Source organism: Lagopus leucura, unplaced genomic scaffold, assembly GCF_019238085.1.
Source record: "Lagopus leucura isolate 7727_CA_CO unplaced genomic scaffold, USGS_WTPT01 Super-Scaffold_73, whole genome shotgun sequence".
Classification (NCBI taxonomy): Eukaryota; Metazoa; Chordata; class Aves; order Galliformes; family Phasianidae; genus Lagopus; species Lagopus leucura.
In genome coordinates, this window is record NW_024962252.1 from 65601118 (window position 1) to 65619926 (window position 18809).

Below are 18809 nucleotides of genomic sequence, written 5' to 3' on the forward strand. Positions count from 1 at the left end.
TGTAATCTATTTGACGTAAGGTTTTAAAGCCACCTCTGTGGAAGTAACACACTGCAGTAGCTACCAAAGCTGAAGTCAGATAAGTGATGTGGCTCTGGGCAGCCTGGTCTGGTGGTTGGCGACCCTGCACACAGCAGGGGGTTGAAACTAGATGATTATTGTGGTCCTTTTCAACCCAGGCCATTCTATGATGTATTCTGTGACATCTATGGTTTTTGCTTTCTCTCATTAAATGTTTTTGCTCCACTGCCTCCTTTATATCTCATTTAGCTGATGCTTTTCAGTGCTTTTACTAACAATTAGAACCTTAAATTGAAATGTAACCACACCTGAGCTGTAATGACAGCTGACTGATAAACACAGAGTGTCTGCTTCATGTGAGACAACATCCTGAGGGAGTTCCCTTGGAATTCCAAGATTCTCTTGCTAGCAGATTATCAATGTTACCTGCACAGTAATCAGTCTAAAAAGAAGTGCATTTTATATACACAGCTACCAGCACTTTTATCACCTGGAAGACTTTCTAAAACTGTCAAGTGCTTTGGTGTTAATTAACATTCCGTGTTGATAGCCACCAAAACCAACAGGTTAATTCTGACAGACTTTTATAGCACTTACAGATACTTACATGTCATTTTAAAAAAGCTGAGATTCAAGACCCAGTGCAAGAAAGTTACCTTTTTTTTCAGACCCAACTTCCATCTGGGAAACAGTGGATCTGCTTATGCAGTAAGATGCCCACAGTTGTCTCTACTTTAATAGCTTAGCATACTCTGTGCATAAGAGAATTTTTGTATTCCTATTTTAACTTGTTTGCTATCAATGCCATGCAATACTTTCCATACATTTTCATATTTTGTTCCATGTGAAAAACCTTTTTGTCTAACTGAACATTTAAGAAAATCAATCATAAAAACCAATACCCAAGGCTAACGTAGCACGTGACAGAAGAAGCTCAGTTACCTTCCAACCTCAACAACACAGAGTGTTTCACATACCTGGCTTATTGTAGGGAGCTTAGTTAGAAGCATTTGAAACACTGGTGGTGGAAGAGTCTGCTGTAGAACTTGTAGTAGCTGCTGCGGCTGTCCACACACAGCAATGGCATTGGTCAAGTGATCAACACCTTTCTCATATTCACCTGTGTGACAAATCATAACGTTTGGAGAACAAACCTCTTCCACAGCATGAAGCATTTACAAAAAACATCCACCAACAGTGGATTGAACAACTTAGAATTAAACCACATTTCTTTTCTCCTCCCCTTGTTGAATCTTCTGAACACAGAAGGTTAGAAAAAAGCAACCAAACCTAAGAGAGGATCAATTGACTCCCCAGTGACAGAAATCTAGCAAAAGGTTTTTAAAAAATGTTATTTTTACCACTTACCCTTCAAAAGAAATTATGCTATTACCTTGAGCTAGTAGTTCCTCCCCAAGCTGGATCTCCTCAAGAAAAAACTTCTGAACAGCTTCAGCATCTTTCAGATCAGGCAGCTGTAACACACACAGTAAAACTGAAGCTGGCCCTTAAACTTTAGTTAATAATTCAGCACAAAATGTTCTCAGCCAAAACCAAACAAATACAATCATATGTTTACATGGAAACTCAAAAAAGAATTGTATGTATCACCACTAAGATAAACATAAGCACAGCAATATTGAAAATCAGACTCAAGTCTCCAATCATTGCATTATACATCCATAGAGGGACAGAGTCTGAAATACCTCTACTTGGTTTATTAAGTATACAGTTTTGTAGCAAACATAATTTCCAAAGTGTGTTATGTTCATCACAGCCCTCGGAATGCATTAGGATAAATTTCTCTCTTCTTAAAGGAACCATTGGCAACAAGAAAGCAGATTAGCAAATTCAATTTGTACCACAACAATCTCCCAAGTTTAGCTACAAGTCTATCTCATCCATGTTTCTTACATCTGGAAAGTACTTGTGGACCCACTATGAAAAGGAAAACATCTTCAAGTCACACAGGAAATGTTATGGTTTCTATGGTTTTCCACCTGACTCAGAAAAGGAATGGCATATTTTCATATGGTTATTTGTGAAAGCTTTAAAAAAAATCTAAAGGCTGCATATCTGCAGAAAGGTTTGTAATGTGGGGATCAAAACAGAGAAGTCGCCCTCTAAACAAACCTCACAAGCAAGCCTGATACAAATAAAACCTTTTTCAAAACAGTGCTGCATTACTGAACACAGTATTACCTTGGAAAGCCCTGCTCTCTCTTTGGCAAGCTTCTGTTTCTTCCTTCCTGTAAGAATAATAACACGTGTTTTTTAATTTGCAGTTTAAAAAGACTTCAGATGATAGCTCTATAAAGTGAATGAGTCAAAGTCAATTTCAAAACAAGAAAACGTTAATATATTCCAAATACTGAGGACTCAACACAAGAATGCAACCTGCTCTCTGCAACAGAGTACCATTCAGAGGTCTAATGAGGGCTGGCACATTGATTCAGAACGGCAATTCCTCTCCTGCTGCCTATCCTCAACACCAACTGCGCAGAGCCTGTACTCACATCTTCCTCATGCACTGAGAAGTAAAGGGAATTAAGCTAATACAGGATTCTTCTACGTGAATTTCCAGCAATCATAAGCCACAGAACTGCCTACAAGGCAAGGCTACCCAATGTTAAGCCACATTCATTCTGAAATACACCACTGCACCACCAGCAGAATAGCAGCTGCTTTGCTTTAGCAGAGGTTTGGGAACTAGTTACATAGGAGCAGGATCTCACTGTCCCACAGCAAAAGCATTACCAGAGCACACATTCCTGAAACTAAATAAGTGAGGAGAGCAAATGGTGACAGGCAAAACAAACATTTACAGGCTCAATCATTCAACCTGAAGACATAAAGTTGGTCTGCAACAGAGAAGTGCAGCATTCCAGCACAGCTAATGTAATTAAAATGATATGTAGCTTGTTTTTAATGCAACTGGGCAGGTATAACAATATTTTATGATAGTGGTTATGCATACAAGAATAATTATCCCAACCTAAGTTCAGTAATACTGGTGATTTCCTTAGAACCATTTTGTTGTTCAGTTCATCAACTGAAACAGTTACACCAATGTAACTTGATGTAACTTGGTATGGCCCACAGTCAAGTAACTGTGCTCCTGGTCCTCAGAGTCAGCTCCATGAACACCCACCTACCTTGGGCAGCTGCCACACAGCCCTTGTCTGCCTTCTGACACAATTTTACACGTTGGAAATACTTCTGAACAATATGACTAAAAATTTTAATGGATGTGAGTTAAGAATTCAAGACTGTCCACACGAGGAAGATGTCCAGGAAATCATTTCCTAGCAGTGACAACATAACATGAAATCTACGGGTGAGATGAAATGTTCCTTTCATGAAGGGAATGCACGTTCTAACCGCATGGATCATCCTTCCATCTTCCTTGGTACCTTCCTAACTCCTCACCCTTGAGTTTCTACAGCATACTGACCTGTATATAAAATTTCACATCATTACACACAGAAAAACATTGTGTCATATAGAACCCTTGCTATTGTAACAATACCATTGTTTTCTATTTTATTAAATACAAATTCACCTTCTAAAAGTTGGTGACTTCAGTTTGCCCGCTCCCAATTTTATGCACAGAGCTTTAAAGTGCATTAGCACGCATGACAGTTGTTCTAATACAACACACCAGCTCTTGTGCCGCACAGACCTCACAGGTTTTTCAGGCCCAGCTCTTGTACATGGAAAGTTTCCAATGCAAACCAGTGGGTAACTTGATGCTCAGGTAGTGGTGGCAGAACTCCATGCACCACACCAGCAGCACAGAAGCCAGTCCCACAAAAACAGAGACCATTTACCTCTTCTGCTCTCATCTGCTGTGCAAGAACTGACCAGCTCCCAGTGCTTCCAGCTTTACTATCCTTTGGCCCCAAGACTAAGCACCAAAACTAGGGACAAAAAACTAATTAAGAACGCTGTGTGTACTAAATAAACAAGATTAAGACATCAGAAAACCAAAGTCCAGGAGTTCTTGCAGACTCTCATGAAATTGGTTCATCTCCTGAAATCCCAGTCTGGCTGCTTTCTTTTTATTTACTGCGTGCCTTCGCAACACAGACTTTGGTCCTGATGCTGCTTAAACAAAGGGATGTCAATTACAACCGAGATGGCAAAAAGCGTTATCGGTTCTTTGTTTGCCAGCTGGTATTTGACCAAATGCAGCAGGCAATCAATCCTTTGATACATGGGAGCTCTGTCCCTCCCAGGCTTTGCTGACATTGCACTAGAGAGGCTGAAACAATAATCTTATCCTAAGAACACTAGTTGAGACGACCTGCTCTAAATTTCACTGTTAAACAGCACATCTTCATCCAAGGAACTGCAACTGGCTGCTGCACTTGATCCTGCTTGTTAAAAATTCTACAGATCAAGCTTTGCCATCCAGCACTAAAAATGCTGTCATGATCACCAGGTCACTGACTGCACCTACACTGAAGGAAAAATTACAGTATTAAAGAACAAGAAAAAAAACCCTGAGCATTCTCTAAAGCCTTACAACTGAAAGCTGCCCAGTGTGTTGTGGCTAAGGATCTCTATCTTTCTGTTCTGTCTTCCAAATAGCAGCCACTCCATATCAAACCACGACGGATTTCTTTCACTTCTAAAGCAAACATAAATTTCTAATCCAGCAAGGTTAAGCAGCGTTCATGGAACAAGTGTAAGATTTGTTCAGAATCTTACTTGATGAGAACTCGGAAAATGAAAACAAACAGGATGCAAAATCCCTGCCAGAGCTTCTGTACAAATTTTATGAAACGCATAGAATCGTATCATGGAAGCACAGGCTGGCTTAGGTTGGAAGGGCCCTTAAAGATAATCCAGCCTCAACTCCCCCACTGCTGTAAGCAGGGCTGCCCCCCACCAGCTCAGGCTGCCGAGGGCCCCATCCAACCTACCCTAGGTTATCTCCAGGGATGAGGCACCCACAGCTTCCCTGGGCAGCTGTGCCAGGGCCTCACCACACTCTGAGTAAAGAATTTCTTCCTAGCATCTAACCTGAATCTCTTCTCTTTCAGCTTAAAGTCATTCCCCATTCCCTCTTGTCCTGTCACTATCAGACTATGAAAACAGCCAGTCCTCCTCCTGTTTATAACCTCCCTTCAAGTACTGGAAAGCTGCAGCAAGGCCTTCCCAGAGCCTTCTCTTCTCCAGGCTGAACAAGGTCAGTGCCCTCAGCCTTTCTTCAGAAAAGAGATGCTCCAGCCCTCTGATTATCTTCGTGGCCCTCTTCTAAAGCTGCTCCAATGGCTCAGCCTATGCAGACAATGATTCTTCCAAACCCCAGTTTTCCATGCAAGACAAATACCAGTCTACTATGCTGAAATTTGCCAACCTTGCACTGTGGGACAAAAAGTACCTGGAGGAAACAAAACTGCTTCTGCGATCCCAGATCACGAGCAATGGCTCTTTCATCAGCAAAATGTGCTGATCACATTACAGTTGCTTGCTAGGAAAATCTACTTTGAGAGTGATTCCTGACCTTCAGCAAAGTGACTGGAGGAACACACCTATTCTCGGGGTAGAATCAAGCCACAGCTCTCAGCCTGCTTCTCGTTATTCAAATACCTCGCACAACTCGCTCTCACAGTAAAGCTAAATTTAAAACTTCCTCAACCGCTCATTTATTTAAATGTTGAAGACGTGAAATAACGAGGAGCCACAGGACAGGAGCTCCGCGTTTTGGATCAATCACCGGTTCGCTCTGGCATTCGTTCTTATGCCTGGAGGCCAGGGGGCAGCCACCAGGAGGGTTTGGAATGCGGCGGCTAAGATGTCCGAAGGCCGCCGTTCGCTCACGCCGCAGCGCAGGAGCGGCTTCGCGATCAGACCGCAGCTTTATCCGATCGCCCTCCGAACGCCGGGAAACGAGCGCCGCCACGTAAAGCGCGGCAGCGACAGGCCCCGTCGAAGCGTGCGGGATGAACAGATCGCCGCACGGGGCGAAGGATCTAACCCCAAGCCGCGCTCCCGGCGCGCACAGCCCGCGTTAGCCGCTCACACCACGCGGCGCAGGGGCCGAAGAGCGCGGGGCCGCAGAAGCCGGGCCGGGAGGGCCGCGGAGCCGCCACGTGCCGCCGCCCCGCGCGGGAGCCGGGCGGGGGAGGGGCGGCCCGGACACTCACGCTCCCGCAGCCGGTTCTTGAAATTCGGGTCGCTCCGCCTCTTGCGGTCGAAGTAGATGCAGTAGCCGATGAAGAGGGCCCCGCAGAGGCCCGCGGCGATGGCGCCGGTCTTGCCCACCATCATGGTGCCCGGCGCCGCGGGGAAGGCGCCGCCGCCCCCGCCCTCCGCAAGGCCGGCGCCGAGCTCCGCAGGCACCTTGGGGCGAGCGGGCGGCGAGAAAGGACCCCGCCTCGCTTCCGCTGCGTCATCAGCCCGCGCCGGAGGGCGGCTTCCTCGGTGCCTGCCGGGCGGCGGGGCCCGCGGCGCATGCGCGAGCGGCGGCACGCTCCGCGCAGTCCTCACCCTTCCGGCGCCCTTCTTCCCTACCGGCAGGGAGAGGGCGGCGCGGTGGAGGCACGGTAAGGACAGGGACAGGACGCGACGGAACGCCCTTGTATTCATCGGCTTTATTAAAAAGAACCAATTTTTTTATTTTTTTTTTTTTTTTTAACATAGATAGCTAGCTGTTCAAAAGGCTATTTGTTTTTCCCACCTTTCTTTTTACTAATGCTTTTCAGTCTTTTGGGCTTGGTGCTCTTTTTGGCTGGATTTGCTTTTTCGCCAACAAATGAATCATGAGAGCCTGACTTGTTTTTCAGCGTGGTTTGAGCTCTGTCCTTAGGGCCGCGAGACCGATTGGTGGTGCTTTTCTGTGGGGCTTTGTCCTTCTCAGAGCAGCGTTTCACACGGAGTTTTCGTCCCATCAGGTCAGAGTTGTTGAGCTTCAGAGCGAGATGTACAGCATCTGTATTCTGTGAGAACAGACATCCACTTGAAAAGCAGCACACTCCAGTTGATGACTTCCAAATAAAAGGCTGCCTTTCTTTAATTCTGTCAGGCAGGTTTTTACAATGGAGAGCACCTGACTGCCTTTACTTCCATAATGTCAAATCTGGTCAGAAGTGCTCAAGCACCCACAGGGCTTATGCCCTGGGGCATGTGTTCTTGAAAGGGAACTCTGAAACACCTTACACCAATCATAGGAGAGAGAGAGAAACTGGGGACAAAGAAGATCTTGGGCTGCAGGAAATAAACTGAGTAAGATGAATCTGGGAGAAAAAGCATGAAAAAGCAGTGTTTAGGGAGCTGCAGAAATGGCTGCAGGAAAGAATTCACTTACATTTGGAAACAACCAATGGGAAAACACTGCTGTGTTTTGTTTGCCATGTGAATTTGTTTTTTTTCTCTATTACATCTTTCCTTTACAGTTAATTTCTTTCATCAGCGTTTTGCAACTTTTCTTTGTCCTCAACCTAAAATAATTGCCACAGGTCTGGAGGAAGCTACTTTTAACACACAAAACAGCGCTACCGTCTAACATCGCGTACGTATTTAAAAAAAACAAGTGTTAGTAAGGCCATCACAGCAATTCCCAATTCCGATTTGGACAAGTGTCCAGAAGTCTGACACTCATACATACCTCAAACAGAACGTAGCCAAAGCCTTTGCCCATGCCGCTCTGTCTGTCGCGCACAATTCGCACCGCCACTACATCTCCGCAGTCAGCAAAGTGCTCTCGCACAGCGCTGTCACTGATGTCTGCAGGCAAGCACAGCAAGACACGTCTCTTCAGAGAGACAGCTTTAGAAGCCTAGCCTAAATCCAAACCATTTACCAATTTAGGTACGCAAACGTATTTAAATCACAGAACCACAGAACCACTCAGGCTGGAAAAGACCTCAAAGATCACTGAGTCCAACCACGACCCAACCATACTACCCTAACTAACAACCCTCCGCTAAGTCATGTCCCTGAGCACCGCATCCAAATAGATTTTAAACACATTCAGGACCTATAAAATTAAGTTCACAAATATCAGTGTTTCAGAGAAAATTCCAACAGCTTAACACTGTAGACAGTGTGGAAATTCTAAGCCATCACTGCGTATGGTTTGAAAGTGGTTTGCAAATGCTGGTGCTTGTGGACTTTATATAAGGACTGTTTCCTCTGACACTCATTGGTCCCCTACCTTTGAAAAGTGCAATACAAATCACAAATAAGAATGAAGACCAAAGTACATTTTTTCAAATAATTTCAGTTATGGGTTGAACACAGTGGAAATGAAGATTCAAGCAACATTTTTGAAACTCCTTCTTATGCCATAATCTATTTCTGAGAATTAATACTGATGATACAAACCCTGAGCTGGCAGTTCCTGAAACTTGATGCTCAGTGACTGGACTAAATGTTATCTGAATGGGGGAAAAGGGATTTAATACGACTATTCTGATAATGGTCACACACGTGAGGCTTTCTCAGTCTCATGCCTATGCAACCAGAAAGACAAGTGGGATGTAAAAGTACTAAAACACTGGTTACAGTCTTCTGTACAGGTACACTTTATTCTATAGTAATTCTCTTTACGTGGATATGCCTCTGCACTAGGGAGGGTCTGAATTTAACAGTGAGGGTTTAATTTTATGGGAATTTGATGTGCTGAGAAAAGTTAAAGGTGCTGAAGTAATTTCCAGATTACTATCAATGTCCAAACTGCTCTTTTCCTGCAGGATGCATGGAAGGACAGTACCAACACAAGTTCTACACAGCAGAGAAATGTTAACATACTCAGATCTGTTACTTCTCCAGCTTTACAGACAGGTCAAGTTTTAACAGTACTGGTTGTTTATCAAGTTATTGGTACAGGACAGGCCTTTCGTCCCACACCACACCCCAAAGTAAGTTATCCCAAGCATCCTCACTCCATTAATACCCTCACATGGACCACACCTGACGGTGATCCCTTCATTTACTCAGAAGCAGCTGAATATTCATTAAGCACTGACCTGAACTACACAGCGAGAACCTCCACTCAGCTAACAACTCACAGCAAACAGCTGCCTGCACAGAGTCACTCATCCTGTGGCTCACAGATGAACATCAAAATTACAAGCTGTCCCTGTGCATCACTTGGAAGTGGTTCACAAGTACAAGCACGCATTTGGCAGTTTATTAAGCTGTGACATATGCAGCTTAGTCATATTTATTTAAGAAATGTGAAGTAACAATAAGAAATAGAAGTGCTTGCAGTTCTAGAAATATAACAGAAGAAAAACAATTAATGTGCAGCACCTGCTGAAAACTCAGCCCTTTTGGTGCCTCTGTCAAAAAATAAAAGTGCTATTTTAAAAGATTCCAACAAATGATAGTTAGCTACCTAAACATGGTACCTCAAACAATAAATAAAAGAATCCTATGTCACTGTATTCCATAAGCACTAAACAACAAGGCAAGATGTTCCAATTTACTTACCATACGCGAGATTTCCCAAGAATACAGATCGCTTGTTGTCATGCTAAAGAAAACAAGAGGTTGAAAGCCACTAAGTCATTTGTTACAGCAAAACACAGAACGTGAGTTTGTGTCACACACTACTTACCAAACTGTTGTTTGATGCACCGTCAACTCTGATGTGAAATCCACTAGCAACTTCTGTTCCATTTCTTTTGTAATCAAAAGAAAAAGTTCTTAAAATTAAACAGTGAATCATTGCTTCATTTACAAAGTCACTGCATAGCATTTTTGCAAAAGGCAAATTTACTTTCAAGCTTGAAATACCATCTTTGTTTTAATACAAGCAAAGAACAGGAGGCAGATTAAATTTATCTTTAAATACTCTGCATATCTGCCTTCTCATCAGGCACGAGGAACAAAGCTGAGACTTACTTTTTGAGAGCCTTAACAGCAGCATGTTCTTCTTTAAACACGACATAAGCATTAATGTACTTCACGTTAGGATGAACCTTACGCCTGGAATGGGAAAAAGACACTTTTTAAACAATTCTGATACTATGCTGTGCACAAGCACTTCTTGTTAAACAACTGACATCTCCCCTGTTTTGCACGCAGTAGCAACTTCAATTCCTGTAAAGCACATTCTGTTGAAAAGAGTTCCAACTGTACATCTTATACAGCATGTGTATGGACCCCAATTCAGCTTCCTCAGCTCATAAGTACACCCAAAGGAATTAAGGACAACTACTGTCTACCTCCTTCCTAAAATATAAGAAATGCAACCTAACATAATTATTTACTGCTAACGCTAGGCTTATAATTCCTTATCAGTTGTCAAAGTGTATTACAAAAATCAAAGAAACAAAAGACAAAAAAAAAAAGGCAACAGCAAAACAATGAACAACAAGCACTTTAAAAAAAAACATTTTGTCTTTGAAAAACAAAGCACAAAACTCAGAAGCAGAACCTACTTTATGGCTGCTAACTTTCTGGATAAAGCAACTTCTGCTGGAACCTTTAAGATAAAAAAAAGCTTTCATTAAGTAATCACAGTGACAAGATAACATATCACAACTATTTTGTCCTTGAAGAGAAAGTCAAACAAACACCACTGCCACTTAGCATTATGTAGCCAGTACACTGAGCAAATGGATATTCCTGATGATCTAGAAATATCTCAAAATTATACAGCTTGTTTTGGCCTAGGCTGTTTCTTGAGTTCCAAGAGAACTATCTTCTCCCATTCCATACAGTACACATAGTTACAATGATTATGCCTTTGCTGCTGTAATTTAAAAACAGCTTAATAATACCCTAGTTAAATCAGCAATAATAAGGGCCTTCTCAGAGAAAAACTACAGCTCTGATGGTACAAACTGCTGTTATGGGAACAATATGGGAACAAAACGTGATGAAAGGTGCCTCTGCAGTAATATCGCCAGTGCTTCTTCTAATGGTAAAAATACACTCACCTAAACCTGCTTCTAAATTAATGAAGATAGAAGCCTTAGGAACAGTATCCCGTAAGGTCAGAAAAGCAGATGCCATGTAACATCAGAGAAAATAACGTACCACGGAACGGAATCGAATGGATTCTATTTGTCCATATTCTTTGAAAAGAGACTTCAGCATCTGAACAGAAAACATAACAGACGTTCAGTGTATTTCTGCATCCTGATAATAAGTTACTGTTGGGCACGCACTACCAAGATGGTTTTTACACTGTTTTCATTTCACTCATGCAAAGTATGTTAACAGGCTACTAAAAACATGCCAACAACTTGCAAGCATTTCTTTGTTTTCCGTGACCACTTCTTATTCTATGGACTGCCAAAACTGCATTAATATCCCTAACTACTGAGGATGGTACAAATTTAAAACGTTGTGCAAAAATCTGAAGTATTATTTGTGCTCAAAACGAGCAGCAGGTTGCAGCTTTGTACTTATAGCTCTCATTTATTACACAGATTTTAGTTGAAGGGGGAAGTTCTTCACAGAGAGCAGTGAGGAGTTGGAACAAGCTGTCCAGACAGATTGCAGATGCCCCATCCCTGGAAGTGTTTGAGGCCAGGTTGGACAGAGCCCTGGTCAAGCTGGTCTAGTATTAAATGGGGAGGCTGGCGGCCCTGCCTGCAGCAGAGGGGTTGGAGCTTTGTGATCCTTTGAGGTCCCTTCCAACCCAAGCCGTTCTACGATTCATTCTATGATTCTATGAAGAAGAAATCAACAAACTCTACTGAAGCAACACAACTGCATCCACTGCTGTAAAAAGCCCAACTCCACTAAAACAAAAAAGACTGCGTCTGAAGGTTTCTGATAATGAGCATTATTTCCCACTTTCACAACAAGAGATTTTAGTCATAAGCACGTGTGAGATCCCAAGTGGAAACATTCCCTTAAAGCAAGGGCTGTCATAATCTTTATCATTCCTTTAGCTGACAGATTCCGTTCACGTACCTGAGCAGTATAGTTGACAGGCAGATTTCCAACAAACACCGTTCTTTTGTTTTTAATCATTTCTTCAGCCTCGTTCTTTTTCTTCTCTTGTTTTACAGTTCTGCCTGTACCTGAATTAATATCACTCTTGGCAACAGCATGAGAAGCCCTTTTTTTTTGCTTCGCTTTGCTCTGAAACAGTTTTCGCTCTTCATCTTCATCTGCCTGTTCTAAAGCACTCTCCCTTTTCAGGAAAAGACAAGCAAATTGTAACTGATGGGAAAGAATGGGACATTTGAGGCAAGAATTAATGCCTCTAAGAGAGGTATTTCAACTTACATTTTAAATTGTCATGCTCAACATAAAATTTCAAATGTTATTTCTTCCTCCAGTGCAGAAAATAAACTTATCTGACTGTTATGTGATACAGAAAACTATTTGCTATCCCAGGCCAAGGAGTCCACTACTAGTTAGAAGTAGTTAAGAAAGAATTCAGAAGATTACTCTAAAATTGAAGGGAAAAAAAAAGTCATCATTGCATGCCAGAAATAAGATAAGGCTTCTTCCCAGCATCTATTACATCCACAACCATCTTTTGAGATCCACCCTTATACTAACAGATCTCTGTCTGCAGAAACCTTTTCTTGGATATGGAAAATGCAACAACAACATCAGAAAGTGGACACAGTATGAGCCCCAAGAGCTATAATCAGTCAAACGTTGCTATCCAGGAATTGAATGGAGAAGCTTCCTGCCTGAGCTGACAGCACCTCGGCTCACCCTGCATGTTTACAGGAACAGGCAATGCAACAGAACAGTTTGGTTCACAACAGAGGCCAGCAGACTAAGGACAAACAGCTCAGGCTGGCAGACTGCTCTGCTAAAGGTGCCTCTTGACAGCAGCTCTGAAGGCATCACTGTGAGCCAGGGAGCCACACGATACCTCAGCCTGCAGCCCTGCCAGCTCTCTGACAGAGGCTTTGGTTCCATGAGCCGAGGGCCTGCCTCTAGCAGGAGCACAAAGTATTGAACACCTTCTAGTATAAACTATTTGACGTTTCCACAAGCTGGAAATAGTACTTTAAAACACAAGGTTGGGAGGAAAAGAAGACTAAAATTTCACTGTTTTGTTTCCTGGTTAAGATAGGCTTTTTTCTTTAATCTCTCATTAAGAAGGTACCATCTACGCACCTCTTTGCCAACTTCTCCTCTGCTTTTGAAAGCTCCTTCTTTCTGGTTTTCTTCACTTTCTTAGGAGGTTCTTCTCTGACAGAAGAGCTCTGTCCCTCTGACACCTTCTCCGCTTCTGTATGCTTTCTTTTCCTATTTTCCTTTTTCAAAAAGTCAAAGAAACTAACTTGAGAAACAAAGTTCCAGAAATCCCCTACAACTGTTTTACAAATCGCAGTTTATTTGAAACACCGTTTATTTATCAGCTCTATCTTGAGCTCGGGAGCTGGCCCAGCTGCACGCCTCCTTTTGCGATGCACAGAGGGGCACAGAGTCCGTCAGGGCGGCATTCCGCTATGCAGCTACGAGGCCACGTAGATCGCATCGGGCCGACCCGGCCCCAACCCAACACAAGGAAGGGGGGCGAGTCGGGGCTATCCAAACCCCACCGCAAAATCTCTCACCGATATTTAAAAACCCCGCCCTCACACCGAGGCGCACGCGGTGGGAGAGGGCTCCGCTGTCCCGGTACGCAGATCTTACCCTGGGCACGGCCACCAACATGGGCGGCGGGGCGGCGGCACGGAACAGACCAGCCAGGGGCCGCACCGCCGCCGCCCCGCCCGAAAAGAGGCTGCCGACCACCTGCCCCACCACGTAGTCCCCGCACAGGGCCCTGCACAGGAGAACGGCGTCAGCGGTCACCCCGCAACGGCCGCTCCACGGGGCAACACCGCCGCGCGGCGGCAGAAGGGGAGGGAAGGGGAATGGGATGGGGCAGAGCGCGCGGTAACGCACCCAGCGGGCGACTCCGCGGCTCCTCCGGACGCCGCCATGATGGGGACGCGCGCGGCAGGAAGAGAAGGTGCGTGACTTCCGGCTGCCGCACCGCGCGCGCAGAGGGCCGGGGCTGCGTCGGGAGGGCTGTGACACCTACCTGGGGGCGGGTAGGGGAGGGTCGCGTAGTGCGCCGAGCGCCGTGACGTGTGCCCGCCCCGAATGGTTGTCGTGGTTGGGCTGGTGAGATAACGCAGTGCTGTAGCACGTAACAAGATGAAGCACGCTGTAGAAGGAACAGTTACTGCTACCCAGGGGCAGTGGGCACGGCCCCGAGTGCTGGAGCTCAGGGAGTGTTTGGACATCGCTCCCACACACACGGTTTGGACTGGGGGTGGTGCTGCGTGGAACACTGAGTTGGACTCAGTGATCCATGCGGGTCCCTCCCAAATCAGGATGTTCTCTGATTTTATGTACTCTTCCCACGTGATCTTTTAGGCACTTCGGGCCCATTTTTGAGGTGCCAGTGTGAGCAGTTCTGTTAGCACTTGCATCTAACTGAAGTAGAACAAGTAATCCAGAGACAGAATAAGGTAAAGCATTGGTCTTGATTTAGGCCTTCTGGATTGCAGGACTCTCATGGACAACCCAAGAAAATACAAAAATTGCTGAGAACTGTCAGTGGATGCTGCACTTACAAGTATTGGTGTTTCCAAACTACCTTCACATGGCAGAGCAGTTTGATAGGTGACAGTGGGTAGAATAGGCTGAACCATCAAATTGCATCAAAACTACATTGGGAAAACATTTTGCTGACTGATTTCAGAGATTTATAATTGCTGGAGCTCAACAAAAGGCATATTACCTCCAGGAACTCAACCAGAGAGTGAGTTTGAACCATAAGGTAGGTAGAGAAGAAAGTGTTACGGCACAACAGAAACCACACAGTAAAAAGTAGTACAAGCACTGGTACAGACTGGTGCAAATATACTGGGAGCAATAAAGACAGCCTTCAAGCCAGATGAGCTCCCAAGCATATGCTGAAAGCCTACACACAGCTGTTCTCAAGAACATCAAATGTGAGACACAGAAAGCACCTGTCAACTCAGCCAAGGTGCAATGCATAAGTGAGGGGCAATTTTTCTTTTAAGGTTGTACAAGCAGGCACTCACAGGTACAGGCAAATACTTTCTCAGCTTTAAGCACAGTGTGCACGCCAAGCAGGGAGCACAACATGTTCAAGCAGTATTATAATATGTAAACTGAAAGGAAGCTCAGATTTCTCGTTCTGCAACTCAGATTACATTAGCCTAGCTAACAAGTTTGCCAAAAGCATCTTTGTAACTGCAGGGACACAGTAACATGAACTAGAGAATACAAACACTTCACAGAAGAGGTGCAATATAAAACACCCAGAACAGATTCTGATTAATCATTGAACTAGATGCAAGAGAGCAAAAATTAAATAATCTATGTAATAAAAAACACCCCAAATCCATACTTACGCAAAAACTTTCAACTTAATTGAGTAGCAAGAAAGCGCGAGAGGCAGCTTAATGAAGAATCTCTCAGTTGTTTCATGTTAAGTAAATAAAGCTTCATATATAGGAGTTAACAAATGTATCAAAGCACAAATGCTGGCACTGAAGCAGAGCTGATAGAGAACTAGCAGCAAGTGGAAGGCTGAATACGCTCAATTGCCCAAATGCAGATCCCAGTTCAATCAGTACCAGCTGTACTCCTGAAACTAACGGCAGAACTGAGCCATTACAACTCTGTTTCTATTAAACGTGTATATTACCTTCCAAGTAGCCCCACTGAAGCTAAAGTTGCCCCTGACAGTCTCAAATCATGGCGATTGTTCACAATTTAAGTGTCCAAAGCCTGTTGTCAGTCATTTGCTATTTACCAGCCTCAGTGGCAATTCACCATTTTACAAGTGCAACTATTCTGGACAACAGAAGGAGGGCCAGGCATGGTGTGAGCAGATATAACTAAAGGTTCCATGCAAGTTCCACCAAATCTGAACTTAGCCAGTTGTTTTTAGAAGATGGCAAGTATCTTCAGGAGCTTTCTTTTCCATTTTTCAAACTAACCAGATTAATGTGAATCCAAACTCCTCTTTATTTCAACCGGTGCTGCGTTAATGATGTCAACAAGCAACACTTCTGCTGAAAAAGATAAATTTTAGCCAACCACTAAGAGGAAAACACAGAGCCAATGTACAACGTCTAATTAATTTTCCTATGCTTACTACACCACATCAAATATCCTTTGCTGAACTGATTCTGCAGGTTGGTGTCATTTAAATGAGCACGCTACTGTTGCTTAATTAAACTGTTAGAAACAAAATCAGGGATTCACAAACTATGGCATTTTATTTCAGAGGCCTTTGCTTACATTTGTACAATATATTACATAATTCTCCATTTTCTGCAGAACCTAATATATATTTTATAGCTTTTTTCTATAAGCTTTTCCTTCAACGTTTGTCAACAAATTTTTACAGTCCTGTACAATTCTGAATACTTTGAAACCATTTTCAATAAAATCAATAAAGTTAGCCTTAAGCACACACTACGAAGACTGAAAATGCTTTTCTTAGAAAAGTCAAATGTAAAGGATTCTGACACTCTAGCATCTACAAACAAAATGCTTTGAATTCTTACATGTTGTATTGCCAGAAAACAAAGAAAAACATGCCAGCCTCTATTTTCCCCAGCCAAAAGAAGTACACAGAACTACAATTAAAACAGTAAAACAATCTGTACAATAAAGTACTGTGTATTAACAGTGCCAGGTATTAAATAGCTTGAATGAACACTTCCGCAATATACAAATGTCTTACAAAGGTATATAATTAACAGGAGAGCGTTGGGATTCATACAACGTAAAATCAATACAAGTGAAAACAGTTTGAAGTTGGTTTTGGAATTTGTACAAGGCATTTAAAAAATTAAATGTCTACCACTCAGCTAGCTATGTATTTTAAAAACAACTACCCTTTGTGGCAGTGTTCATACCAGCAACCACAAATTATAACCTCACACCTTACTCGGTCTTGAAGTCCTCTCTCCTTGAAGCTCGTAATAAAATAAGCATTACAAATGAAATATTTGTTGCTTTAAGGGAAAAGAAACATTTACAAGAAAACACAAAAATATAACTGTTATAATCCGTTATGAATAAATATACACTTTAAACTGGCTAAATACAATATTTATACATTAAGATTTAATACAGTTTGTTAGCCATTTTCTTCCTTTTTCATAATGTATTTTATCAAAATTAAAAAAAAATACTGTTTTATAGAAAAATGGCAAAGTACAGTAGTTTCTTTCCAATTAATGGGTTATTAAAACCCAGAGTAACCTATTTAAGCCTAATTCAAACCTGTAAACATGAGTCAGTTTTGTTTGTTTTTAAAGGAATCCTCGCATTTGGTTATCAGGACCGATGTCAAACATCCCACTAACTGCAGGTTTTGAATTGAATACATGTGCTTGACGTATACAATTGAAGCCACTATAAGGTGACTTAGCAGTTAAAAAACAATTAGCTTGTACAAATGAAAATAGGTTCAATATTTGTCATAAATAAATGGAAAAATATCAAATGTTCCAGCTTTAACAAAATACCAAGGAATACATGTACAGTAAGCCTTACCACATTTATTTAGATCAACCCAACAACTAGATGCTTATTGTACTGTCTCTACAGGCAGTGAACAGCCTCCATTTGCCACAGTGGAAGGCCTTCCAGTCACTGGACTTACAATTCCCAGACAAGTTGGAAACAATTATTGCTTGAGGAAAAGCAGTTTGTTGTACTTTTTCTTCATAAAAGTGCACTTAAGTGCAAAGTTAGCTTGTCAAGAAACAACTTTAAATACAAAATAGTGCTTGTCTGAATTTTGTGCCACTGTGCAGTATAAAAAAAAATTAAAAAAAAAAAAAAAAAGAAAAGAGTGGCCCTCAGCAGCCATTAAGTGCAAAGTGCTTTGGCAAGTCCTGCTGTCACCTGCACTCAACTGACATTCCGTTTTGTGATGAACTTGACATGGATGGTTCTGCTAAGGTTAACATAACTGCAGCTGTAATTGAACTGGAGGACGGTGATGAGGAGGAAGATGACGTAGTAGCAGCACCTGCATGGGAACAAGAAAACAGGTTTTAAAAGTTCACAAATTGGGCAGTAAAAAGGGCTTATATATATACTGACTCCAATATCTAATGTCTAGTAATTAAAAGAAAAAAATCCTCCACTCCCCAGCTTTCATGGGAAATACTCTGCAAGACAAGCTATGCTATGTACAAGATAGCATAGCACTGCACCCCTGCAGCCCTGGTTCTCTGATGATCCACATCAAAAACTCAGCCAGAGGATGTCAAAGTCATTCCTGTCCCACAGGCACAGTCATCAGTTCTCTTTCCTGTGGGAATTTACACAGGCAGGGCCTTGTCCCAGCACTGAACCTGCATGTACAGCCTGCTTGGGCAACCAAGAAGCAACTGTTGTGCCCATGAGATAGCAGTTTCAGCCACAAAAATCTTGCTACACGTGGCAGAGTACTGCTAAATATGCAGATAAAAATGGGATGTGGAAAAAATGCTTTTAATGCAGGCACACCAAAACATTCCTTATTGAAGTAAAGCAAGAGAAACAAGATATTTTGTTTATTAATCTTCTTTAAAGCCACGATGAATCTCTTATGCTAATGGGAAAGCTTGAACCAACCACACAAAAAATACTCTAGTAAGCGAGCACTTGTCTTCAAGTCGTACAGTAGGTTATTCGTTACCTTAGGATGCTTCGTTCACAGCTTAGAGAGGTTTATCATACTTTCCTCCCATGCAAAAATAAGCTCTACCTAAACAAAATAGATTGCCTACAACCCTCTACAGAGGGTTGATTAAGTATCACTGCATGCCTGACCTGTTCCTTCAAAAGTTGAAAAAGCATTGTTAAAAAAAAACAAA

The 18809-nt window shown here is 42.7% G+C and overlaps 3 protein-coding genes and 1 non-coding gene across 10 annotated transcripts in view; all 4 read right to left on the bottom strand.

Annotated features, from left to right (window-relative positions):
- TOMM20 (translocase of outer mitochondrial membrane 20) overlaps positions 1-6340 on the bottom strand; it is a 53408-nt gene extending 47068 nt beyond the window's left edge. For all 6 annotated transcript variants that reach the window (XM_042862281.1, XM_042862280.1, XM_042862279.1 and 3 more), the window contains exons 1-4: positions 6177-6340; positions 2224-2270; positions 1415-1496; positions 999-1141 (exon numbers count right to left, since the gene is read on the bottom strand). In XM_042862281.1, coding sequence (XP_042718215.1) covers positions 999-1141; positions 1415-1496; positions 2224-2270; positions 6177-6300 — 396 coding nt within the window. In that variant the 5' untranslated portion in view covers positions 6301-6340. The remainder of the gene's footprint in view (positions 1-998; positions 1142-1414; positions 1497-2223; positions 2271-6176) is intronic.
- On the bottom strand, positions 5682-5816 carry LOC122174936. The gene has a single exon (XR_006177279.1). It is a non-coding gene; the product is annotated as a small nucleolar RNA SNORA14 (small nucleolar RNA).
- A 264-nt stretch (positions 6341-6604) lies between the features above and the next one.
- On the bottom strand, positions 6605-13926 carry RBM34 (RNA binding motif protein 34). Of its 2 annotated transcripts, none has more exons than XM_042895141.1 (11): positions 13852-13926; positions 13597-13729; positions 13075-13214; positions 11905-12127; positions 11020-11079; positions 10419-10462; positions 9880-9963; positions 9593-9656; positions 9466-9508; positions 7637-7755; positions 6605-6968 (listed from the first exon to the last, which is right to left on the bottom strand). In XM_042895141.1, the coding sequence occupies exons 1-11, from the start codon at positions 13887-13889 to the stop codon at positions 6693-6695; spliced, it is 1224 nt and encodes a 407-aa protein (XP_042751075.1). In that variant the 5' UTR covers positions 13890-13926; the 3' UTR covers positions 6605-6692. The 2 variants fall into 2 exon arrangements, with proteins under 2 accessions (XP_042751075.1, XP_042751069.1); XM_042895135.1 differs by having other exon boundaries at positions 9593-9680.
- A 2256-nt stretch (positions 13927-16182) lies between these two features.
- Positions 16183-18809, bottom strand: part of ARID4B (AT-rich interaction domain 4B) — an 85497-nt gene continuing 82870 nt past the window's right edge. The window contains exon 24 of the mRNA XM_042886416.1: positions 16183-17977. Within this exon, the coding sequence (XP_042742350.1) occupies positions 17847-17977 (131 nt within the window). The 3' untranslated portion in view covers positions 16183-17846. The remainder of the gene's footprint in view (positions 17978-18809) is intronic.